Source organism: Trachypithecus francoisi, unplaced genomic scaffold, assembly GCF_009764315.1.
Source record: "Trachypithecus francoisi isolate TF-2019V2 unplaced genomic scaffold, Tfra_2.0 Contig01579, whole genome shotgun sequence".
Classification (NCBI taxonomy): Eukaryota; Metazoa; Chordata; class Mammalia; order Primates; family Cercopithecidae; genus Trachypithecus; species Trachypithecus francoisi.
The window spans coordinates 26,529,550-26,556,347 of record NW_022681442.1 but is presented as its reverse complement, the minus strand read 5'-3'; the positions used below and the strand labels follow the sequence as shown (position 1 = coordinate 26,556,347).

The 26,798-nt window shown below is 39.7% G+C and overlaps 1 protein-coding gene across 1 annotated transcript in view; it reads left to right on the top strand.

The window, feature by feature from the left end:
* The window catches only part of SORCS3 (sortilin related VPS10 domain containing receptor 3), a 616,841-nt gene that overhangs the window by 316,017 nt on the left and 274,026 nt on the right, over window positions 1–26,798 (top strand). The window contains exon 4 of the mRNA XM_033183483.1: window positions 10,716–10,874. Coding sequence (XP_033039374.1) covers window positions 10,716–10,874 — 159 coding nt within the window. The remainder of the gene's footprint in view (window positions 1–10,715; window positions 10,875–26,798) is intronic.

Here is a 26,798-nt window from a genome sequence, read left to right as displayed (position 1 = left end):
TTCTTGTGGAGGGAAGATTCCATGATCAGAGCTGGGCTGGGAGAAGTCCATTCGGTATGTGGTGTGTGGGATAGTTTGGGGCAGGAAATTCTTACTGCAGAGGGGAGGTCCATAACACCACTCCCTCAATTGAGAGATACTCTTTTTCCTGTCCACACTGGGGCTTCATCACTACCCCACCGTCATGACACACCTGTCCTGCACCACGACTTGTGCTCACCATGTGGACAGACATTTACTAGCTTTTCAAATTTGCCAAGGGCAGGCAATGCGTAGCACGTTTTCTCAAGAAGTTATATGCATGTGTATATGTGTGTGTGTAGACAGATAATGTTTTATGATTATAAAGGAAGTGTGTGCTCGTTGCAGAAAATTTGGGGAAAATAGAAAAGTATAAAGAAAATAAAAAATATTCATAATCTTGCCAGCCAGGAATAACCACTGTTAACTTGTGAATTTTTGTTTCAAGTCATCTACTATGGATAAGTACAGACAAGAAATATAAGCAATGTTTAACAAAATTGAGATGATGCTTCATGTGTGTCCAGCCTGCATTTTATGCACCGTGTAAACATATGATTGTTTTTCATATGTCATAAAAGTATTTGAATTCATTTTAATGGCTGCATAATATTCCATTGAATGGCTTTAGCTCACTTTAGTCATGGTCCTATCAAATATAGTCGTTATTTCTAATTTTGTATTATTATAAAAACATTGCATTGAACCTACAGGTGCATAAACCTTTTATTGGGTTTCTGATGGTTTCCTTAGATAGTTTCCTAGAAGGGAATTTACAGGTTTAAAGTTATGATTATTTACGAGAGTCTCATAACATTGGTTTTCAGAGTGGTTATGGCAATTTATGCTTGCATCAACACTGACAGTCTGCCTAGCTCACTCCACTGCCTTTACCATGGTCACCCATACCCTCCCTGTTGCTACATTCAGTAGCCAATTCTCGGAAATCTTTATACCTGATCATCAACTGCATTTGGCACAGCTGGACGCTCTTCCCTAATACACTTTCTTTCCTTGATTTTAAGAGTATCTCACTCTTTGAGTTTTCCTTCTCCCTCTCAGGCTCCTTTCCTGGTCTGTCCCTATCTTTTTGACCCTAAACATATTATAGAGCTCAGTTCTCTAGACTCTCTTTTGTCTGTATTTGCTGTCGTGGTGATCTCTAGATTCACGTCTTTAAGTGTTATTCAGACTCTGATGTCTCCTTGATTCTTATCTGCAGGCCAGCCGTCTCCTCTGAATATAAGCCTTGTACATCCCTCTTCTACTTACATCTCTGTTTGGATCTGTATTAAGCATTTCAAATCCAAATTCTTTATTTTTAAAGCCCTGAACCTGTTTTTCTATCTCATAAATGTTAATTCCACTTTCCCAGGTGTTCAGGCCCCAAACCTATCAGATAATTTGAATTAGTTCCAATTTGTAATGTACAGTTTAAAAATCTTTTAAGGGGTCATCTCATTTTCTCTGATACTCCACATCTAATCTGTAAGCTGATCTTTTTAACCTTTCTTCCAAAAATACACCCAGAAACTGACTACCCCTCAGCACCTCAGTGCTCCAGCTTGGTGCAGGCCATTCATCTGTCCCTTCTGGTCATTAGAGAGCCTCTCCCGGTCTCTTAGATTTTTTCCCCACCTCCTCCAATGCTCTATTGGACATGGTGGCCAGAGTGAGAGGATTAAAAAACAAGCCCTAGCCTATCAGAGCCCTGCTCATTGTATGTGTATCATATACTTTCTACGTCACTTGCGATAAAGCCGGAGTTCTTATATCAACGCCTGGGTCCACGTTTCCTTGCTGGGTCCGCATTTCCTTGCCTACCTCATTTCCAACACTCTACCTTGTTCACTCTGTTCCAGCCTACTGGGCTCCTACATTCTTTTGCAAATGCTGCCTTCCCAATGAGGCCTTTCCTGACCACATGATTTAAAACTACACAGCCAGTCTTTCAGCACCAACCCTTCCCTTTTCTGCTTTCTTTCACTCCAAAGGCCTTATCACCATCTGATATGCCACATTTTACTTATTTGTCTGTCTGTTGTTTGTTCTTCCTTCACTAGAATGTAAGCTCTATGAGGGAAAGTATTTTCATTCTGGTTTGATTACTGCTCTGATCTAGGTCCTTAGAGTAGAGTTTGGCATGGAGTAAAGCCTCAGTCAATAGGCTGGATGAATAAATGGTGCGAATATGTTTGTTTGATTAAAGTGTTCATTAGCCTCTTATTTTATCTCTAGTCTCATGTCTTATTTTTATATGTATTTTTTACTTTAAAACATTGTAGGGATATACAAATAATATGAAATTTGCCATCTTCCCCATTTTTAAGTGTACAGTTTAGTAGTGTTAAGTACACTTTGCTTTACAACCAATCTTCAAATTTCTTTTCATCTTGCAAAACTAAAACTCTATACCTACTAAACAACAACTCCTCATTTCTCTCTCCCCCTAGCCTTAGTATCTACCATTCTACTTTTTGTCATTATGATTTTGACTACCTTAGGTACCCCATATAAGTGCAATCATATAGTATTTTTTTCTTTGTGACTGGTATATTTCACTTTGCATAAGGTCTTGAAGGTTCATCCATGTAGCATGTGTCAGAATTTCCTTCCTTCCTAAAGCTAAATAATATTCCATTGTAGTGTATACCACATTTTGTTTATCCATTCATTCATTGATAGACACTTGGGTTGCTTTCACCTTTTGGCTATTGTAAATAATGCTGCTATGAGCATTGGGTGAACATATCTCTCTTTGAGACCTTGCTTTCAATTGCAAGAGTCTTGTTTCATGTTGCCACATTGCGTTTTAGAGTAGTCACGCCAATTTATACTTGCGTCAATACTGACTGTCTGCCTACTTCACTCCACTGTCTTGGCCGTGGTCACCAATACCCTCCACAATGCTACATTCAATGGTCAGTTCTTGGTACTCATCTTTCTTGACCATCAATTGCAATTGACACAGCTGGACACTCACTTTTGGGTATTACCCAGATGTGGAATAGCTGGATGATATGATAATTCTATTTTTAATTATTTGATGAACCACCATACTGTTTTCTGTAGCAGCTGCACTATTTTTTGTTCCCACCAACAGTTCACAAGGGTTCCAACTTTTCATATCCCTGTCAACACTTGTTATTTTCTGATTTTTTATTTTTTATTTTTAAACAGTAGCCATGAGTGTGAGGTTGTATTTCACTGTGGTTTTGATTTGCATTTCTTTAATGATTAGTGGTTTTGAACGTCTTTTTATTTGCTCACTGGTCATTTGTATTGCTTTGGAGAAATGTCTATTCAAGTCCTTTGCCCATTTTTTAAATAGGATTGTTTTCTTGTTATTTTTGTACTTTATTTTTTTTTCTTGAATAGCCTCAACGAGTGTAGTTTTGTTCGCATGCTTATGTTAAATCCTGAGGAACAAGTATAAATAAGCTTAATGAATTCGGGTGGAAAGGTGGGGAGTCTAATCTTGGCAAAAAGAATGACATGTATTGTGGCCATAGGTGAGACAGCATATGTATTAGCATAAATGCCTGTTGGTGTTCTGTGACATTTATATGTAGTTTACATATTTTACGTGTAACAATCCCAGCTGCAGCATCATTGACATTTTGTGTTGGATAATTCTTTGTTGTGAGTCACTGTCCTGTGCTTTGTCACATGTTTTACAGCATCCCTGGCCTCTGCCCACTAGATACGAGAACTCTGCTGCCCCCGGCTGTGATAATTAATATATCTCCATACATTGCAAAATGTCTCCTTGGTGTGACCCCTTCTTTCCCCTCAGTTAAGAACCACTGTTCAAAGAATGAATGTTGGTATATTGTGAGTAAAAGCCATATCTATAGTCGGCTCTGTTTGTATGGAAGTCAATATTCAACAACTTATCAATTATATCAGTGGGTTTAGGGGATAACTATGCTGTCATTGTTTTGTACTCTAAGAGCTCATATTGATATTATTGTTATTTCTTATTGAACACTAACTTTGCTAAAAGTCTACCATTAGGACTCAATTATGCAGTAAATTATAGCCTTTCTTTTTTTTCTATTTAGAGAAACGTCTGTTTGCTCCTATTCTGAGAACACGCCCAAAGCGTTGAACTAGAATGTTTTCCTTGACTTTCTGGATCTCTGGCAGAGTGAGAGACTGAGAAACCTTTAGCTTTCACTTGATTTTAATAGATTGCACAAAGGATACGCAACTGAATAAAGTGACATATTCATCAATGATATTGTTAAGACTCACTCAGCAGCAGGAAATGGTGCATTGTAGAAAGATTTCTGGGGAGGATTTTGACATCTCCAATACTAATGTTGACTGGTTTGGACATAGATAATCTGACAGGCTTTTGAGAGTATAAGCTGACTAAGCATAGCCCCTGCCCGACTCCTGACTTCCCTGAGTGTCCTTTGCAATTTGCAATATACCATTAAACTTAGGACCACTATTATTCCACATTCTCAGGAATTTCCTTCAGAAAGCATTACAAGATTTGTTTTTTTTCCAAAAGATATTGCACCATATGTATGTTGGTAATCTCTAAAGCTTGTCCATCTCTAATCTTGGACACAGATGATTCATTTACAGTGAATGGCTAAATCATAGGAACTTGATTGTCTGCAGTTCTTACTCTAAGGCAGTGTCATATTTAGTCTCCTCATGGGGTATAGCCGTCCAATGAAGAGATGAAAGCGTTCATTCAAAGCAGCAATTGTGTTTAGCAAATTGACAATTATCTACCAATTGGTGTTTACTCTGGCAGTGTTCATATTGGTTAATAGAGTGCGTTTTCTTAAAATATTACCAGAAATGCAAAATGCATGTAAAGTGAATGTAAAATATAAGGCACTAAAATATGATGTTTTTCTCCCTGACACTTTTCTGTGTTTTAAATTATGGCAAATACACACGTACAGACAGCATGAGATTTACCCTCTTAACCCACTTCCACATGTACAATAGAGTGCTAACTATATGCACATTGTATGTACAGCATATCTCTAGAATTATTTCATCTTGCGTGACTGAAATTTTATAACCATTGAACAGCAACTCCCCAGTCCCCTCTATGCCCACCTCTTGCAATTTTCTTCACAAAGTTCAGGAATGATGGTAGTCAAGAGGGAGGCAAATAATCCCCAAATCACCTTGATTTGTCTCCAACTTGCTTGGCATCACTTCTGACTTCAGTTGTGCTCTTATCCTAGGTAATTTTTTTTTTTTTTTGGTGGCGGGGGATGGGGTCTGGCTCTGTTGCCCAGGCTGGAGTGTAGTTGTATGATCTCAACTGCCGGGGCTCAAGCAATCCTCCCACCTCAGCCTCCTCTTAGCTGGGGCTATAAGTGCATGCCACCACACTATGCTAATTTTTTTTTTTTTTTGGTAGAGATGAGATTTCACCAAGTTGCCTAGGCTGGTTCTGAACTCCTGAGCTCAAACAATCTGCCCACGTCAGGCTCCCAAAGTGCTGGGATTACAGGTGTGGGCCACCATGCCTGGCCTTATCCTGGGTAATTTAAAGGTAAAGGTTAACATTTATTTAGTACTTACATGCCTGATAGTGTGCTAAGCTCCTTTAATCACTGTCTCATTCCTTTCAATAGTACTACGAGGTAGGTACAATTACCATCTCCTTTTTTCTCTAGATGAAATAACAGACTTGGGATAATTGAGACAGAGTTTCACTCTCATTGCCCAGGCTGGAGTGCAATGGAGCAATCTCGGCTCACTGCAACCTCTGCCTCTCGGGTTCAAGCAATTCTCCTGTCTCAGCCTCCCAAGTAGCTAGGATTACAGGCACGTGCCACCACACCCAGCTAATTTTAGTATTTTTAGTAGTGACAGGGTTTCATCATATTGGTCAGGCTTGTCTCGAACTCCTGACCTCAGGTGATCTACCCGCCTCGGCCTCTGAAAGTGTTGGGATTACAGGCATGAGCGCCTGGCCTTGAGTAACTTCTTTCTGTTTACATCTGAAGTGTCAGTCTGAGGAGCTTGTTCTAAAGACATCTGCATTGAGAGCCTATAACCTTAACAATCTGCGAAACCATATATGAAAACCCCTCCTCCCCTTCTAGCACATGTATACCCACTGCAGGTCTCATGTCAGGACAAACTGCTTTATAAAGAATCAAAACAGAATGAGGAACAAAACAAAATAAAAATCTCTAGTGGGATCTCTGTCCTGTTCATATTGCCAAAATCACATAAATGCAGAACTCACGATATCTAAACAGCCATTGCCGTAAATTATACATTATATACCTATAATTATACATTGAAAGGTGAGCTTGTAAATGTCTTTGTTTTTGTAGAAACATGCTATCACAGCTTTAGCAAGAGTCACATGCCTCATCCATAAATTCAGTCCACAGATACATTTAATTTGGGCACAATGTTTTTTAAAAACCCAATTTTAAATATTTTGAGGGAATGATGTACACTTTCCGATTTGACACAGTCCTCACCAGTCTTTGTCCTGCCTTGTCTGCTTCACTTGCTCACTTTACCTGCTTTGCCCTCATAGGCACTGGGATTTGAAATCCATGTGTAACAAGAAAAATTTGAGCAGACATGGGATGGTTTTCTTTATAGGTTTTGTACGTGAATATACAATACACATATGTTACCTTGAGGCTTAACTTCTGACAAAATATTTGCTCTCTGATTATATTTGTATAAATAGTATGACCTCCTCCTTTTTTATTTTTGAGCACCTACAACTAACTTGTATCTTCCTCTTAGATTCCTACTGTTTTAATGCTTGATGCTCCTGTGCTCAGAGGTTGAGATGAGTGAAGCTGCATTTTTGGCGGGTTTCTCAGAGATGCTTTAAAAAAGGATTTTGTGTGTGTGTGTGTGTGTGTGTGTGTGTGTACAGAGCATGGAAGGTGTGGGTTTTGAGGCAATTAGAAGAGTAATAGGCAAGTTGCTTTTCTCCTGAGCCTCAGTTTCCTTATCTGTGAAATATAACTCATGATACCTACTTCACATGATTTGTGTGAGATTTTAATAAAAAATCAGGTAAAATGCCCAGCATAGGTTAGAAATCCAGAATATGTCAGTGTCTATTTCCCTTCCTTTCATTCTTCTCAAAAAATTGAATTGAATAGAGACACTGCCAGTGATATCAAAGTATATCAAATAATTTCTGATGAGAATGTCAGAGAAGGGTAGTAATAAAAATGTACTCTCCCCAACAAAAGCTCCATAAAACTGCCACTCAATATCAATATGCTTTATTGTATATAAATTTCTGTATGTGTGTGTGCACATAAATGCAGTATCTCTGTATATGTTAGTGTATGTGTGCTCACACATATGTGTTGTGTGTGGATTAATATGCATGTGGGTGTGCAAGTGGGCTTGTGTGTGTCTCTGTGTGCATGTGTGCACAGAAAGAAACAGGGCTAGGGGAAGAAAATACATTGCACAAGATGTTCAATGGTAACACTCATTTAGTATATTGTAACTCACGGTATATAAAATAAAGTTCATTTATGATGTTGGTCTTACCTTCTAATTAAAATCATAGGCATGAAGCTTTTTTATACCTGCATAAAATAAGCAGTTTAATTTTTCTGCACCAGGGGAAAAATGATTTCATTGCCTGTTATGTAGACCATTGGTACATGATGTGAAGCAAGTGAGGCTGGTTATGAAAGCTTTTTTTTTGAGACAGAGTCTCACTCTGCCACCCAGGCTGGAGTGCAGTGGTGTGATCTTGGCTCACTGCAACCCCCACCTCTAGGGTTCAAGTGATTCTCATGCCTCAGCCTCCTGAGTAGTGGGGATTACAGGTGTGTACCACCATGCCCAGCTAATTTTTGTATTTTTAGTAGAGACAGGGTTTCACAATGTTGGCCAAGCTGGTCTTGAACTCCTGACCTCAAGTGATTCGCCCACCTCGGCCTCCCAAAGAGCTGGGATTACAGGCATAAGCCTGCGCCCAGCCAAAGGCCTCCTTCTTACCCATTATATTCGTCCTCTCAAACTCTGCGAGCACCACAGATGCTTCCTGGTAGGTTTTCTCAAGGGCAGCTTGAGTGCTTTGACCCGTTTCCCCTACCCCTTCATAGTGCCATGGGAAGAGGAAGTTGTTTGGTCTGTGATTACTCTAAGAGTATTTCTCTGCATTATTCACACATGAGTGAAAAAAAGTTATTATACTGCTCCATTTCTTAAAAATGTGCTGATAACTAGATGACTTATTTCAATGAAGCCAAAGCAAATATTTGAGAAAAGAAAGTAAGCTTGTCTTAGAATCTGTAAAGGAAAAAAAGAGGGAAAGGACTATGAATCTTAGCACTTAAAAGACCTAAATTTGTTTTAAAGCTTATTTTATAATACTAATATATGCTCTGGGTAACATTTAAAAAATTCTGTTAGCTAACACTTTTATTTTATAAGATATGGAAATTTGGGGGGCTATATTTTATACTCTGGACCTTATGGTTTAGACTACATGATAGAAAATTGGTGGCAACATATGCAAAGACAGGAAAAACTCTAAGAGGAAATAAATTCACTTGCTCATTCAGGAACTCAGAGAAGCCAAGTTGAGCTGGATAGTACATTCCAAAAGGGTTGTGCTGTTGATGAAGCCAGGACATAAACAGGGGTTCAGATTTTGCTAGGATGTTTTAAGGATTTTGGAATATAGGAAGATCGGTTAAACCACTGAATGGTTTTAAGTGACAGAATGTCAGAATCAGATTTGTGTTACAGGTTGATTGTTCTGGCCACAGTGTGAAACATGGATTGGAAAGGACAAGGCTACTGTGGTAAGACTGGCTGGAGTTGTCTTACAGTAATCCAGGAGAGACATTTGCATGTTTTGGACTAAGACAATCACAATAAGTAAGGAGATAATGGATTTGGTGTTAAGAGTTAATTGAAAAGTAAAATACACTGGCCTCATAGACTTATTCTTTCAGAAAGTGAGAAAGTAGAGTCAAGGATGCATCTTGGGCTTTTTGCTAAACGTGGATAGTTGGTGGAAACGCTCATGGAGCTAGGGTATACTGGAGAAGCAGTAGGGCTGCGATCAGGTACCACTGTGGGGCGCATCTGGAGCTCAAGGTGCTTGTGGGACATCTAAATAGAAGCATCTTCCAGGCAACAGAGCTTCCAAATCTGTGACTGAGACTCAGAGATTTAGGAGTTTTCCCCAGGAGGTGATGATTTTCAAAAGGAAAAGGAAAAGAATCAGGAATGGAAGATGTCACTGAGTAATAGTATTTTGAGTGAAAAGGAAGAAAGTCAAAATGGAGGGTTAAAGAGTGGTCACAGTTAAAGGATAATAAGAGAAAATTGAGTATCCAAATGAAATGAAAAGGAAAAATAGATGAACATGGGGTTATGGAAGCCCCTGGAAGAGAATGCTTCAAAAAAGATGGAATTGTTGTAGTATCAAAGGCTGCTATGAGTTTAAATAATGGAAAAGTCTGGGTGTCTAAGTGTTTATTGGTTTAAATACTAAAAAGATAGTCATATCTTTAGTGAGATCAATGTAATTGTGGTACTCAGGCAGATCACCTGAGGCCAGGAGTTCGAGACCAGCCTGGCCAACTTGGCAAAATCCCATCTCTACTAAAAAAGCAACAACAAAAAAGAATATACATTATGCCATATGCTCAAAGCCAGTTTGGGTATTATCAGAGTCAGGTTATTGTTGAGGAAACTGAGGTTAGGTAACTTTCTCAAGATGATACAATATTAACAGAGAACTGTTGAGATTTGAACCTGGCCTCTCTGATGCCAAATATTTTTCGTTACAATATTTCTGTCCTCTTGACTGAAAGATGATAAACCTTCTGTGGGAGTAATATTTGCCCAAGGACCTTTGGGGCTATATGCTTTGGAAAATATCTCTAACAAAGGAATCACAAAAACCACTTAATTGAGTGCATAAAACAATTCAGAAAGAACAAAACAAACAGTGGGATCATGGCAGCATGGCAGTGGGGGAGGGAGCTTCTCATGACTAAAGGAACAATGCTGTGATTAACAATGACATGGAGAAGGGATGGGGGAGAAAGAGAGAGAGAGAGAGATGACTATCTCAAGGTCAGGAGACAGAAGACCACAAAAAATATTCCCAGCGCTTAAAAGATGGACATCATAAATGAAACCTGCTTCTATATGCAGACCTAGTCTTGCCCCCTATTTTTACCTCAATTCAACAATAAGACACTAAATCAGGAGAAAAGATAATACGTGTTTTTTTTTTTTTTTTTTTTTTTTTGAGACGGAGTCTTGCTCTGTCGCCGGGGCTGGAGTGCAGTGGCCGGATCTCAGCTCACTGCAAGCTCCGCCTCCCGGGTTCACGCCATTCTCCTGCCTCAGCCTCCCGAGTAGCTGGGACTACAGACGCCCGCCACCTCGCCCGGCTAGTTTTTTGTATTTTTTAGTAGAGACGGGGTTTCACAGTGTTCGCCAGGATGGTCTCGATCTCCTGACCTTGTGATCCGCCCGTCTCGGCCTCCCAAAGTGCTGGGATTACAGGCGTGAGCCACCGCGCCCGGCCCATACAAGTGTTTTATACAGAGGCCCAGATGCCCCTTTTTATGCTATAGCGTACAAATACCGATGACTTATTTATGATTAAAGTTATTATATTTATTCTTTCCTAACTTTCTTTACTAACTCTGTCTATATTTGTCCCTCTGTCCTTTCTTTAGATTATGCTTCTCAGTGATCCTGAAATAGAGAGCAGCATACTGATCAGCTCCGATGAAGGGGCCACCTATCAGAAGTATCGGCTCACCTTCTATATCCAGAGCCTGCTCTTTCATCCCAAGCAAGAGGACTGGGTGCTGGCCTACAGTTTGGATCAAAAGGTGAATAGATACTATTTTCATTCACATCTTGTCATCCAGGTACCACCATGTGAAAATCACTGGTTTTCTTAATCCAGATTTTAGAGGGAATTCAGCGACGTTTCATCATTCCCACCCAAATCATTTCATCATTGATTTTGCCTGCAACAACGAACTTTTCTTTCTGCTCTTAAGTATCAAAATAGGTAGACAGGTATATTTCACTTATTGACAATGCTATTATTTCCTTTTCTTTCTCTCTTTTTTTTAATTTTTTTTATTTATTTTTGAGACAGAGTCTCGCTCTGTCATCAGGCCGGAGTGCAGTGGCGTGATCTCGATTCACTGCAACCTCTGCCTCCCGGATTCAAGAGATTCTCCTGCCTCAGCCCCCTGAGTGGCTCGGATTACAGGTGCCCACCACCATGCCCAGCTAATTCTACTATTTTTAGTAGAGACGGGGTTTCACCAAGTTGACCACGATGGTCTCGATCTCTTGACCTCATGATCCACCCACTTCGGCCTCCCAAAGTGCTGGGATTACAGGCGTGAGTCACCATATTTCACGTTGTAACAATGACTTTCTTTATAATTTTACTCATTTAACCTTATTCGAAACAATCCTGTTAAAGAAGTAGGATATACATAATATTTTATAGTGACATAGTAAACCAAGGTACAGAAAGGCAAAGGTGCTTATTCAAACCCTCCAAGCTAGAAGCTGAGGAGCCAGGACTTAAGTGCATGTTATCAGATTCCATGTCTAGGCATATTCCATCATACTATGCCATCTTGATTTGGTGAAATTGGAATATAACCTTGCTCTTAGTTGAGTAATAGAAGGGAAGCTTCAAACGAAGTTCATTTTGTTATTTTCTAAAAATACATTAAAAGTCTAATGACCCCAATAAGACCTCCTTCTTGAGCTCCAAATATGTATATCCAGCTACATACATAACATTGTCTGTCTCTTGTATGCCTCAAAACCTCTCAACTCAATGTATTCTAGAAATGAACTGGGGATCTCTCCCCAGCATAGCTGACTCTCTTCCAGTATTCCCTCTCTCTAGCCATTTAATTACAAAATTAGAAACCTAGGGAGTATCTTTAATATTTCCTTGTTCTAAGCCCACTATCTGTGATCAATCACGGGATCTAATACCTTTGTATTCCATCCATTTCTTTCTGTTACCACTTCTAAATATCTTTTGATTCCATCCTCTTCTTTCTGTTACCACCACCACTCAAATATGTTTCATTTGTCATCTGAATGATTGCTAGAGTCTCTCCAGTATGTTAATACTACAACCTGAAAAAAATATTTCCCAAATATAATGATTGTATGCCTTTGCTTAAACCCCTCTAACATTTCCTCTTTGTTCACAAACTAAAGACCACAGTCCCCAATAGATATTACCAGCCCCTGCCTGGTCTGGTCCCTCCTTCTCTCTCCTGGCTCACTGTTATCACTTTCCCCTTGAATCTTTCAGTTGCTTGCCCTACCTGTCCCCCTTGCTCCCTTTCCTGTGCCTGGAATTCTCTTCTTTAATGTAAGCGTCATCGTTGTCAGATCTCAGATCCAGCATCACTTCCTCAGGACACCTGCCCTAACTCCCTGACAAAATCAAATCCCTTTTGATGTTCTTTTACATAGCGCTATGTACCCCTCATTCAGAACACTTGTCACAGATGAGATTTTGTGTTGATTTTTGGGGTCATCTGCATTCCTCACTAGATTACAAGCTCTGTCTTGTAATCAGTCCTCAGTGTCTATCCATTAGATGGATGAATTAGTGGATGAATGCTGAAATTCTGCAGCTCTCTATATTTGATCAACTTATACTTAAGAAAAGGGATTTTAGATGATTTCCTCTTTGTATTTCCTGACATCTCCATAATCTTACTACAGTGCTTGATGCCAAACTATTATGCAATAATGTTGTGGAATCAATCAGTGAAAGGAAACAGATAATTCTGAGCACTGTCTCTCATAGGGATATCCACAGAACAACCTTGGTTGAAATAACTTCTTCACTCTGCACTCTTAAATACTGAAACAGTTGCTGCTCAGTGTATATTTGAATATGTGATTATGAATTTGTGTGTGTGTGTGTGTGCTTGCGTTCATGTGATGTCAGCACCTTTAAACAATAATTTCAACGTAACCTTTCTATGTCTCGTTAACCAAGCCTCATGGTGGGCGCCAGGTGCTTGATGCAATCCCCTAAGGACACCCACATGACATTTGCAGAGGAAAAGCCACTGCAAATACATTTCTTTCATGGCATCAAGTGGATATTGTATGAAAGACTTAGCCAAATGTCAGATAGTCTGTGACTTTAGAGGCTTAGTATAGTCAGAAATTTTGAAATGGTGTTGAAAAAAGTAAATTATTCAGATATCATTAAATGGTTGAATGGTAATTTATTTATAAGAAGCTCAGAACTCTTAAAGCTTATTTTTATTTGTACAGAGACAAGCTAGGTTAGAGGCAACAGACTTCTCATACCAAGAGGTTGATAAACAAAATGCAATATGTCTCCTGTGTATCTAAGAGTGTCCTTTTCCTCCATCTCCACAGCACTGAGAACATCTGGGGCGTTGCTCATGAAGTACCCTTGTGGATATAATGCATTCAAATACTTTCAGACTTGGTGGCTGCTCTTTCTCTTAGTAAAAATATTTGAAAATGTGGCAGTGGGTGTTGATGGATTTTTCTAATCACACTGCACATTTCTAGATATATTATTCCTTAGGTACTCTTTCTTGTTGACATCTTTTGCGTAAAGTAGCCGAATGTTCTTCGGGCCCATAAAGTTTCTAACCAGTGCCTGACCATTCTTCTTTTAAATAAATGATGTGTGAAAGCAGATGATACCCTTGGCAACACTTGCAGAGATGGCATAAAACACCTAGCCCCAGTCATCCAGGTTGCAGAAGAGTTTTTCTTTATTTTGGGGATAATTTAGCAGTTTAGAGTCAAGGAGAGTGATGCTGTGCAGCAGCAAATGAAAATGCAAGTGTAGTTGAGATTGATATACAAATGTGTTATTTCAGACTATAGCCTTCTCTGATGTGCATGCTTGAAGGCAGCTGTTTCCTTCTAGAGAAAATGAAAAGTGCTAGTATTAAGGTAACTGCAGCATCAAAGGGAGATGTTTGTGGTGAGGAGTGAATTGATGTTTCCATTATTGTGCCTTTGATGAAATGCGCTAGCAATTTCTTTAGAGTTGGTAAGGCTATCTCGTTATGTTGAATGTATTACAAAAGACCTAATTGAATGATATTTTAAAGGGACAATATCCAATTGCTTTACTTTCCCAAATGCTACCCCAAAGCTACAGGCGACTTGCCAGTAGATCTCACTGGGTAAAGGCACTGCTGGAGAATTAAGGAAATACCTTCTGGATAAAACAAAATTGCATCTAGAAATCGAGAGATGCGCATCACGCTCTGCTAGTGATATGTGGGTGCTGGGTTGTGAGTTAACTGGGAAACATGTCTACCTGATACTGGCCAAGGCCTGGGTGTGGGGAAGATCATCTGAACCCTCCAAAGCTGCCAAGGGGTGGGGGGCAAATGTACCTTCCATTTGACCCTGCTGGAGGGTCATACCTCTGCAATCCTGAGGCACCCCAGTCTACTAAAGTCCTTTCTGATTTCTGATCAGCTTAATTTGGGCATTTGATCAGTTCCTTCTATTGTGACCATCTTATGAGCTTCCCCATTCCCCCTACGTCCCATGCCAGCTCCTTCTCTCTCCTATAGATTCTCCTGCCATCTTGCATTTTAATTTAAAAGGACTCAATAAAGACAACAGATTCATTCTTGGGTATCTTTGAAGATATTTTATAAGAATTTTTGAAGTTTAAAAAAGCAGTGGAAGTAATAGGTTATGGTTGACCAAACTGGAAATGACAAAAGAAAAGCTACTCCCCTCCCTCCATCTTAGAACCAAAGCTCTGTAACTACTTTTGAAGACTGTGTCTTCGTCAGTTATTTAAGCGGTAGGATTCTCTTTTGTTTCCGTCAGGCTATTTCCTCACTGATGACTGAAACAACTTACACTGTGATGTATTTAGATTAGCTGGAGGGCTCAATAATCTTATTAAAACTGAGACTTTTGGAAAGATTTTGAGATAGGTTTTGAAGACAATGCAATCCTAGAAATATAGCTGCTGTTCTCATTGCTGTACAGAGCTGAATGTTTAAACATTCCTCATTTTGACAAGAGACTGTAGTGTTTTTTAAAAAATGGGCACATGCTCATGTATCCACAGATGCATACATCCTGGCACAGGGGGCCTTCTGTAGGAGATGGAGAGCTGAAAATAGCTATTTTTTTTCTGTGTGAGAGGTAGGATTGCAAAGCTCTCTAATACCATTTATATTCTTGGCAAAATGAACCTTTAACAAATACAGCTGGCTTTGGAGATCAGAGATGAACTCAATGGGATTTCAGACTCCATTGTTTTCAGACACTTCTGGGCTACAGTGGTCTAGAATTGCCAGTCATTTTGATGTAAGAAGCACTTTCTGAAACACTGGCACACATAATGAAGGGTTGCTGTTATAGTATTAATAGTTGGGGAGCGGGCATGCAGCTAAGGATTTTTGTTGATCACCTCCTACCCGACAAGTTCAATAGTAGCTGACAGATTGACAGACTGGCTAAGCAGCTGATGCAGTGTTAGGCGTGGCAGCTGGCAACACCGGACCCAGTACAGAGGAGGTGCTTGTCCCATGCGGGCTTTGCCAATTGGACTGTAACTGGGGCAGGTGCTGGAGTGTATCTGGATTGTGTAGGGCCTGAAAACTCAAAAGGAAATGTAAACTTGACTTCTGGAATGCCAGATCCAAAGAAACTGTGTCTTTCATTTATATTCTCATTTAAAACCCCCAGATTAAAAATGTAATTGTGTTGAGATCCTCCAGGATTAGTAGGTGATGATAACTTTCTCGGTAGCTATTGGCAGAAACAGGCTTCCTGTCTCCTCACATGGTGGAGATAAAGCTGCCGGGGATTAACTAGGGATGACCATAGCTTTGAAGCTTTTCCTCTGAGGAATAGGAGTGGGACTAAAGGACACTTTTCACTTAAAGAAAAACATTGCATTTTTATTAGGTCCTTTTCCATTCTTTTTTTGTTTGTTTGTTTTGTTTTGTTTTTTTTGAGACGGAGTCTCGCTCTGTCACCCAGGCTGGAGTGCAGTTGCGGGATCTCAGCTCACTGCAAGCTCCGCCTCCCGGGTTTACGCCATTCTCCTGACTCAGCCTCCCATGTAGCTGGGACTACAGGTGCCCGCCACCTCGCCTGGCTAGTTTTTTTTTTTTTTTTTTTGTATTTTTTAGTAGAGACGGGATTTCACCATGTTAGCCAGGATGGTCTTGATCTCCTGACCTCGTGATCCGCCCGTCTCGGCCTCCCAAAGTGCTGGGATTACAGGCTTGAGCCACTGCGCCCGGCCCCGTTCTTATAAAAATCATCTATATATAATTTAAGAGAAAGAAAAATCTCTATCTCTGCTTACCTACAGCAAGTGGCCACTGCTTTTGCAGGTGTCTCCTCAGTACAATAGAGGTGTGCTATCTCCATCACCATAGAAACACCAGGAGGTGGAGCAACCACCCAATGGGTGTGGCCCATAATCAGAGATACCCTGTGATACTTGAATGTTACCACGGATCTATTTGAGCTGAGTTCTGAATGACAAAACTGGTTTAATGTTAGTTATGAACTTGTATTCAGTGAGAGAAGGGCAGTAAGGATCTCTATTCATGTCAGTGTTGCCTACAAAACATTTGTTCAAATGAACAACCTTTAGCAAAACTATGGTTCTAGTAGCCTATGTCTTCCCAAGCATGCTTTTGCTTTTCTTTTTTAATATTTCGAGATGGAGTCTTGCTCTGTTGCCCAGGCTGGAGTGCCGTGATGTGATCTCAGGTCACTGCAACCTCCACTTCCTGAGTAGCTGGGATTACAGGCACCCACCACCACACCCGGCTAATTTTTGTATTTTTATGTAGAGACAAAGTTTGGCCATGTTAGCCAGGCGGGTCTTAAACTCTTGACCTCAGGTGATCTGCCCTCCTCGGCCTCCCAAAGTGTTGGAATTTACAGGCATGAACCGCGCACCGCGCCCAGCCCTAAGCATGCTTTTTCTATATGATCCTAGACTTTCTGGTCTCCTCTTCACCTTCTTGGTTACCATTTTAGTAACCTGATACATTTCTTAGAGGGAAAATCACATTTGCTGAAATACTTAATGGAAGATACAGCATGTATATGCTTTAAGAAGGGTACTCAGGCAGGTAACAGTACCTTTCCCAAAGCAATTATGTTCCCATGGCAGAAATTCAGCCGTGGCAGTGTTTTAGTGAAGATAGGTGGCTCCAGCCACAGGTGACCCAGGAGGTGGAGTAATGTAGCCTCAGCTTTCCCTGTGTTCTTTCATCTGCTTCCTCTGTGGACTGACCTTGTCTTTATGTACGTGCTGATTTTTTGTGTTAATAACACTGCCCTGGTGCTGACCACTTTGCTTGAATCCAGATCCTAGATTTATGGTTTTCCAGATGGACTCAGGAATTCTTCTGCTTGTCCCCTCCTTTGCAAGTCCCTATGACCTTAAGCTCTTGTCTGCCTGACCAGGTCAGGCCACTTATGCTCCCTCCATTCTCTGCCTATATCTTTGACCACTCACCCTGGTTTGACAGCACCTGGCCTTTTAAACTCAGGGTCGTTCTTTCAATTTTAAAAATGGGATTGTAACATACATACCAAAAAGTGTACATCTCATGAGTCTGATGAATTTTCATTAACTGAACATACCCATGAAACCAGCAACCTGATCAAGAAACACCACTGGCATCTGAGAATTACTTGTGTGCTTTTTCAGCCACTACCTTCCACCCTCAGTGGAGCCACTATCCGTCAAGGTCATTTGTTATTTCATGCAGACAGCTAAACTAGGAAAGCAACAGATAGGAAATAAATTTCTCTGAAGAAATGTTAGAAGCTAGCAAGTGAGGTAAACAATAGAGAAGAAGAAATACTTTAAATGTTAATATTAGAGAACTAGACTAAACCAAATACAAGAATTTATTCAGTAATCCCAGTTAATCTGGAAAATTCAAAAGGACAATTTGAAAAAATGTTCATTTAAAATTAACAGGTTTCATTTTAAAAATGTATTACTTTCTGTACGATAATCATAATACCCAGTGTTGGGTGTTATATTTTGAAATAGTATTGATGGATGTGCAAATGAATTTTCCTTCCTGGAAAATATCTTGGCAATATATATCGGAAAACATACACATATTCATAACTTGACCCAATGGTTCAGTTGCTCACTTCTGAGACTATACCAATGGAATAATCCTATGAAGCTCTAGGCATGACAATGCTTATCAAGGTCATTTATAATGGAAAAAACTAGAAAGAAACTCACTGCCTAACATTAAGGGACTTTAAATTATGGTATATACATTTACTGGGGTATTATGCAACCATTAAAATAGTGACCATAGTGACCATGTAGCAACATAGGTATATATTAATACCTATTAAATATATATAGGCATATCTTGGAGATATTGTGGTTCAGTTCCAGGCCACCAAAATGAAGCAAATATCACAATAAAGCAAGTCACGTGAACTTTTTGGTTTCCCAAAGCATATAAAAGTTATTTTTATACTATACTGTAGTCTATTAAGTGTATAATCGCATTATGTCAAAAAAATGTACATACCTCAACTTAAAAATACCTTATTGCTAAAAAATGCTAATGATCGTCTGAGTCTTAAGCAAGTTATAATCTTTTTGCTGCTGGAGGATCTTACCTTGATATAGGTGACTGCTAAGGGTGGTGGTTGCTGAAGATTGGGGTGGCTGTGGCAATTTCTTAAAATGAGATAACAATGAAGTTTGCTGCATTGACGACTCTCCGTTTCAGGAAAGATTTTTCTGTAACATGCAGTGCTGTTTGACAGTTTTTTACCCACAGTATAACTTCTTTCAAAATTGGAGTCAATCCTCTCCAACCCTGCAACCCTGATAAACCCTGCTTTATCAACTACATTATGGAATATTTAAAATTCTTTCTTGTCATTTCAACAATGTTTACAGCATCTTTACTGAGAGTAGATTCCATCTCAAGAAACCACTTTCTTGGCTCATCTGTAAGTAGCAGCTCCTTATCTGTTCAAGTTTTCTCATGAGATTGCAGCAATTTAGTCACTTCTTCAGGCTCCACTTATAATTCTACTACTCTTGCTATTTCTGCTGTGTCTGCAGTTACTTCCCCCACTGAAGTCTTGAACCTCTCAAAGTCATCCTTAAGAGTTGGAATCAACTTCTTTCAAACTCCTGTTCATGTTGATATTTTGATCTCCTCCTATGAATTTCTTAAAGGCATCTAGAATGATGAATCCTTTCCAGGAGGTTTTCAATTTACTTTGCCCAGAGCCATCAGAGAAATCACTGTCTATGGCAGCTATAGCCTTATGAAATGTATTTCTTAAAACAATAAGACTTGAAAGTTGAAAATTCTGTTTGATCTGCAGTCTGCAACGTGGATATTGTGTTAGCAGGCATGAAAATAACAATCTATTTGTAAATATCCATCAGAGCTCTTGAATGATCAGGTGCATTGTTAATAAGCAGTAATATTTTGGAAGGAATCTTTTTTTCTTAGTAGTAGGTCTCAACAATGGGCTTAAAATATTCAGTAAATCGTACTGTAAACAGATGTGCTATCATGCAGGCTTCGCTGGTCCATTTATAGAGCACAGGCAGAGGAAATTTAGCATAATTTTTAAGGGCCCTAGGATTTTTCAAATCATAAGTGAGCATGGACTTCAACTTAAAGTCATCAGCAGCGTTAGCTTGGCTGAGTCTTCCTGTCGTTTGAAGCTTTGAAGCCAGGCATTGACTTCTCCTCTCTAGCTGTGAAAGTTCTGGATGACACTGTCTTCCAATAGAAGGCTGCTCATTGAAAATCTTGTTTAGTGTATCTGCCATCATCCATGATCTTAGCTAGATCTTCTAGATAACTTGCTGCAACTTCTAAATCAGCACTTGCTGCTTCACCTTTCACTTGTATGTTGTGAAGATGGCTTATTTCCTTCAACCTCATGAACCAGCTTCTGCTACTTCAAATATTTCTTCTGTATCTTCTTCACCTCTCTCAGCCTTCATAGAATTGAAGAGAGGGCTTTGTTCCAGATTAGGCTTTGGCTTAATGGGATGTTGTGGCTGGTTTGATCTTGTATCTAGACCACTAAAACTTTCTTTATATCAGCAATAAGGCTGTTTAGTTTTCTTATCATTTGTGTGTTCACTGGAGTAGGACTTTAAATTTCCTTCAAAAACTTTTCCTTTGCATTCACAATGTGGCTTTTTGGTACAAGAGACTTCACTCTCAGCCTCCTGGCTTTCAGCATGCCTTCCTTACTGAGCTTAATGATTCCTAGCTTTTGATTTAAAGTGAGAAACATGCAACTGTTTCACATGAACACTTAGAAGCCATTGTAGGGTTATAAATTAGCCTGATTTGAATGTTGTTGTGTCTTAGGGAATAGGAGTGCCTGAAGACAGGGAGAGAGATAGGAGAATTGTCAGTAGATGGGGCAGTCAGAACACACACATTTATGGATTAAGTGAACCATTTCTATAGGTATAATTTGTGGTGCGCTAAAACAATTACAATGATAACATCAAAGAACACTGATCACAGATCATCGTAACAGATATAATAATATGAAAAAGTTTGAAATATTGTGAGAATTCCAAAAATGTGATGTAGAAACACAAAGTAGGTGCATACTCTTGGAAAAATGGTGCTGATAGACTTGCTTGAGGTAGTTGCCACAAACTTTCAATTTGTAAAAAACCCAATATCTGTGAAGTACAATGAAATGAAGTATGCTTGTACGCATTACATATTACATATGTAAATATATACAACTGCATACATAATATATATTAAGACATACTTTTAAATACAAGTATGCAAAAAATAAAGTAAGGTAAAGAAAGGAAGGAATGAAGGACGGGATGAAAAAAGGGAGGAATGAATGTAGGAAGGAAGAAAAAAGGAATGAAGGAGAAAAATTATTTTAAAGAATGGAAGGAAATATTCCCAAATACTAGCTAGGTCTGTTAAGATGATGGAACTATGTTTGTGGGGCTTTTCATTGCTTTCATAATTAAAAATTCTTTAAAGTAATATGCCATAAATAGTTTATGTTTATCCTAGTTATAAGGCAGTGCTCTTAAAAAATGCTTTAGATGTGAATAGGGCTGATTTAGTAAAACTCTTTCAAATCATTATTTAATCCCTTTTCAAGAAGGAGTATGTTGTAGAAGAAAATTTCCCTGAACTAAAGTACACAGCCTGAGATTTCTCTTTTCTTCAGCGTGATTTTTACTGTCGTCTCTTTAGAACTCTGAAATTCTAGGAATATTTTTTTCTCCTAACAGAAAGTGTACTCTTGTTGGATGTAACCTCAATCTATATTATTTACTACTCAGCAACAAATATAGGGTTTATGATTTAGAAGGGACCCACCATAGATAGATGTTAAGGAAGTGATTTATTCTGGTTGTTTTTCAGATGAATTTTCCGGCTCCATCCCAAAATTGAATTAGTATTTGCTTATTTGCCTTGACAGCTGTAATGGAAACAAATGCTTCTGGAGCCAAGGGGTGTAGACAATTCTAATGCATTGAGCTTTGAGCCTAGGAACTCTTAATATGCCCCATGTTACTTTACTCAAGAGTTGGATGTATAGCTGCTCCTTGGAAATAGAGATACGTGTCCTAAAGTACCTCCCTCCCATGTATGGCACTGACAAATGCTCTCATATATGTGATTATGTTTTTGATTAATATGAATTTTCATAAGCAGCTGCCAGGTAGATATTATTTCCAAGTTGCAGATGAGCATATGACTCTTGAAGGGCATTCTAACGTGCTCAAGGTCACACAGCCAGTGAGGGGACTGGCCTGTTCTCTATCCTAGACCTGGCTGAGGTACAGCCACCACACCCCACTCTTCCTGGTTGATAGGTGGGCTCTCCCTTGCCTTGAGACAGAACTGCATATGGGCCACTTTTATGCTGAACCCCAGCTCCAGAGAGCACAATAGAGTAAGACAACAAAATCAGCCATGTGGAAACCAAACCTTCAAATGAGTCCAGTGGTTCTTGTGGTATATTTCTCAGCTGATGGCAGTTTCTGGAGTGGGATTTTGAGGGTAGAAGCCATCAGACTGCTTGCTGATGATAAGACATTGGACTAATTAATTCTGCCTCAAGCAAAAAATAAACAACAACAAGGCAGTTGTGTTTTAAGGGGATTTTGTCCAGTTTTGCTCGCTTTTCCCATTAATTCAAATCTTTGAGTTAATGTATAGATTAAACCAAGGTGTTTGTCCTGTAAATAGGTAATACTATGATCTGAAATTTTTAAAGGAAGCTTATGGAGACAACATCTTTAATATGGTAATGAAGAGAGAAGTTGAAATCATTTAACTTCATTTACAAATCATGAATATGTATTATGCTTTAAATGAAAAAAAGGACTAAAACAGATATAGTGTTTGTTCAATTTGCTAAAGAGAAGACAATTTGTGGAGATTTTTTCCCCAAAACTCAAGCAATATGCAAATGTAGGAAAATCAGACCCCCGTGTTAATTCCATGGCATGATGAATATTTTTATAATCCTAATTAGTACCAGTCATTTAGTCTAGCAATTTCCCCCAATCTAGCCAATTTGAAATTAAAATAGATGCCTTGATTACAAAACTCATTAGCAAAGAAGCACCCTTCTCACTAACCAGTTCATTTAAAATGCACAAACTGAATGAAGTGTGGAACACTTGTGTTGTCAATTGGCATAAGTGAAGTGAGTCTTAATTGGAAGCATTGTGAAGTATTTGTATTGCTGCATGTTTCATTGCAGTATAATATATCATTCATTAAATGTAACAAAAGCAACTTTTAAATGATTTAATGAAACAGAGTTTGTGCACTTGGTAATTTTTATAAAGTCGAATGTCACAATTGTTTGCATTTGAAGTACCGATGGGTATTAATGTCAGGAAGACGAAGTCTGACTCTGCATTTATCACTCAGATTATGCAAAGAATGGCAGGTTTAATGTGAGAGGAGAAAATTAATTATAGAACATTGACTTCTTACTTAAAAGTACCCACATGCATATTGTCCTTGTGAATTTGGGAGTAGGAATTTCAGAACTACCTGTTTTATGGCTGGGAATGGAGTGGAAGGGCCTGGCAGAGGACTAGGAGTGGAATGTAAGGAAAAAATAACATTCTGGAATTTTTCTTTTGTAATTTCATTTTTAATCAAGGGAGGAAGTAGTAGGTGGAGAGAAATGCTATCCTGTGTATTTTCTTCTACTCAAAAGAGCAATAGAGATGTGTAGCAATGCAGATTGATGTTCTGTCTAAGCAGAATGTGATGTGAGTGGGATGGGGGAGGAAATTGGCTTCAGACCAGGGAAATGCTGCAGATGGGGACTCCACAGAAGCCCCGAACTGAGGCCAGGGAGCAAGGAGATGAAGGATGATTTCCTGTGGAAGAGGAGGCAGAATGGGCTGTAGTAGTGGCAGTTCTGTAGGCAAAGTATAAGGCAAATATAGAAGCTGAGGTTCCCCTGATGTTTCTTCTCTGTGTAATGCAGATGTCAGCTGTTGCCTCATATTTATGTTATTTCAGCTCACTTCAACAAGGAGGCAAAACTCAGCCATGTCACTGATTTCTGTGAGAAATCCCATGTTAGCAGACACTATTGATGTCTTGCCTATACCCACTAGATATTTCCATTCTAGTGTGCTCCTGCTGACTTCTGACTGCCAATATTTGCATTTCTTTGCTTGAGGGCTTTCTCTGAAGCCTCTGGAGGCTACTCCACCCCTCTGTGCAGGAAGCTATGGAAGTACCTGGGAATTAGGAGCAGCCCTTAGCCAAAGATAGCAAAATTTGGTATATAGATACCTCAGCTCTCTCACTCTCATGTGTGGTAACTCTGAGACATGTGTCTAATACTTTTAATCTAGAATTTCCCAATGGAATGACACTCTAGTTGCCTACAAAGTTAGCTGACTTCATAACATTACATATAGACTGCCTTCTCTTACTTGGGTAATTCTCTACGTTAATACCAATGAGTTTTAATTTTTCATCTCCAAAATAAACTACTTACACTCTAGTCCTTGTCTTGGGGCCTGCTCCTGGGGAGACTCTAACCAGTTGTGCCAAATATTTTGTGATTTTGGTGGTGGTAGTGGAAGATTTGTGAGGTCAAGGATGGGAATCACAAAACCTAGGTTTCCACCCAGAAATTACCCTTTGACATTTCTGTATTCCTAATCTCTCCTGAACCCCTCCCACTCCCCAGGCTGTCCACCTGGGACACCTGTGAATGTGTTACTCTAGGGAAAAAGGGACTTTATAGATGTGATTAAATTAAAGATCCTGAGATGGAGAGATTATCCCAGATTATCTTGAGGGACCCAATATAGTCATAAGGGTTCTTTGAAGAGGGAGGCAGGAGGGTTGGAGTCACAAAAAGATGTTACATGGAAGCAGAGGTTGCTCCAAGCTCTTTGAAGATGAGGATTGGCTGGAAAAGGCAAGGAAATGGTTTTTCCCCTGGAGCCTCCAGAACAAACGCAGTCCGACTTCCTTGATTTTAATCTCATAAGCCTCATTTCGGACTTCTCACTTCCAGAGCTATTCTAGAATAAATCTGCATTTTCTTAACCACTAAGTTAGTGGAAATTTGTTACGGCAACAATAGGAAATTAATACACTTACCAGCCCTTCCCTTGGCTTCACTGGACCTCCTGTCCCAGAGCAAGCAAAATCAACTGCTTGTCTCCACCAGCTTCTTGAAAGCCCAGGCATCCACATACCCAGATACGGCATATCCAGGACATACTTTTGACTCCTATTTCCATTGATCCCTGTAGTCTTGAAATAAGAAGAGTTTCTCCTTGGAGGTGGAAAAAAAAAAGTTCTCTATATTGTTTACATACCGTAGCAGTTTGTTTGGGGTGCTATAGCAAAGTACCACAGACTGAGTGGCTTAAACAATAGAAATGTATGGCCTCATGGTTCTGGAGGCTAGAGGTCTGAGATCAAGGTGTAGGTAGGGTTGATTTCTTCTGAAGCCCCTGTCTTTGGCTTGAGCATGGCCAGCTTCTCCCTGCATCTTCATGTGCTCTTTCCTCTATCTTTGTCTTTCTATGTCCTGATTTCCTCTTCTGGTTTTTTTTTTTTTTTTTGAGACAGAACTTCACTCTGTTGCCCAGGCTTGAGTGCAGTGGTATGATCTCGGCTCACTGCAACCTCTGCCTCCTGGGTTCAAGCAATTCTTGTGCCTCAGCCTCCTGAGTGGCTGAGACTACGGACTAATTTTGTATTTTTAGTAGAGATGGGGTTTCACCATATTGGCCAGGCTGGTCTCGAACTCCTGACCTTGTGATCTGCCCACCTTAACTTATTTACCTCTTTAAAGACCCAGTCTCCAAATACAGTAACATTGTGAGGTACTGGGGGTTAGGACATCAACCTGTGGATTTACAGGGAGGCATGTCAGCCCATAAGACATATGCATGTCAAGGTTGCTGAGTAATGAAAGTCTTACTGCCCTTTGTCCCTGCTGCCCTGTGTGAGGGGACAGTAGAAGTCTTTTCTTGCTATGTAGCATGAGATGTTCCTGAGACATATGGAATGGAACCAACTACCACGAAAATTGACAGTGGAGTGTTGGAGAGGGAGCAGGGAGTGGGACTTATTCCTGACATGGAAACCAGATCCATGTGAGAGGCCCTGAGCGTGGCCAGGAAGTTTCCAAGCTGGTCTTTGGCCTTGACACTGGACAAGGTTAGGAAATCAGGGAGGATACAAGAAAAAATATGGTGCCCAGACCATGAAGGTCACTGGGAAGAATGTTGAGGGGTCAGAGTGTAAAAGAAGTCTCAGATGGAAACTTGTATTTTAAAACCATGGCTATTTGCTTGTATAAACTAGATGTGTTTTGTTTCAGTTTTGGCATTTTGTTTTTGTTCTCTCTTTACATTTGAAAATGTCACCAGATCTCAGATGGGCCAGAAGTTACAGAAAGTTTGGTTGACCCGAATGTGTTGCAAATCTTCCTAAAGTTTATCATTGGCTTCCCCTCAGCTTGGAGGATAAAGTGAAAGCCTTTAGCTCAGCACATGAAGTCTTTTAACGTGCATCCTAACTTCCTACCTCCTCTTTTTAAGCACTCCATTCACTCATGCAACAGGGAATGTGTCTTCCTATTTCACGCCAAAATGCCCCGGCACATGTGCTTTCTTCTTGGAGTCCTTTTCTTCCCCCTCTTCGTTTAGCTAGTCCTGAGTCCTGCTCATCTTTCAAAACTCAAAGAAAACAGAACTTTCTGGAGAAAGCTCAGCCTAGACAGACTTTACCTATGAAACCCTAACTAATCTAGGTTTTTAAGAAAAGTCTAGAAAGAAGCGATTTTCTTAAAACCTTTTTTATTTGACGGTTTTACATATATTAGGTATGTTTTTTTTTTTTTTTTCCCCCTCAATGTTTAGGACATTTAAAGACATGGGTGAGAGTTAAAGAGAACCTGTATAAAGTTTTTAATTGTGGGGTTGAAAAGAAAGGGAAAAATTATCAAGTGATTTGAAAATAGAATCAGAATTTGTGACTGCCTAGAAGTCACAGGGGAGGGGGTGCCTGATAACGCTGACCATGACAAGCGTCAAAGGACATCATAGATCTGATGGTCTGATTGCCTACAAAAATATCTAAGGCCAATGGCTGTTCATGGCACACTTCCTTCCTGACAAAGGAGATGCTTGTTTCCCAAATGCACTTAGTGGAAGAGGGAAGCGTCTGGTCGGCCCTGTTGCC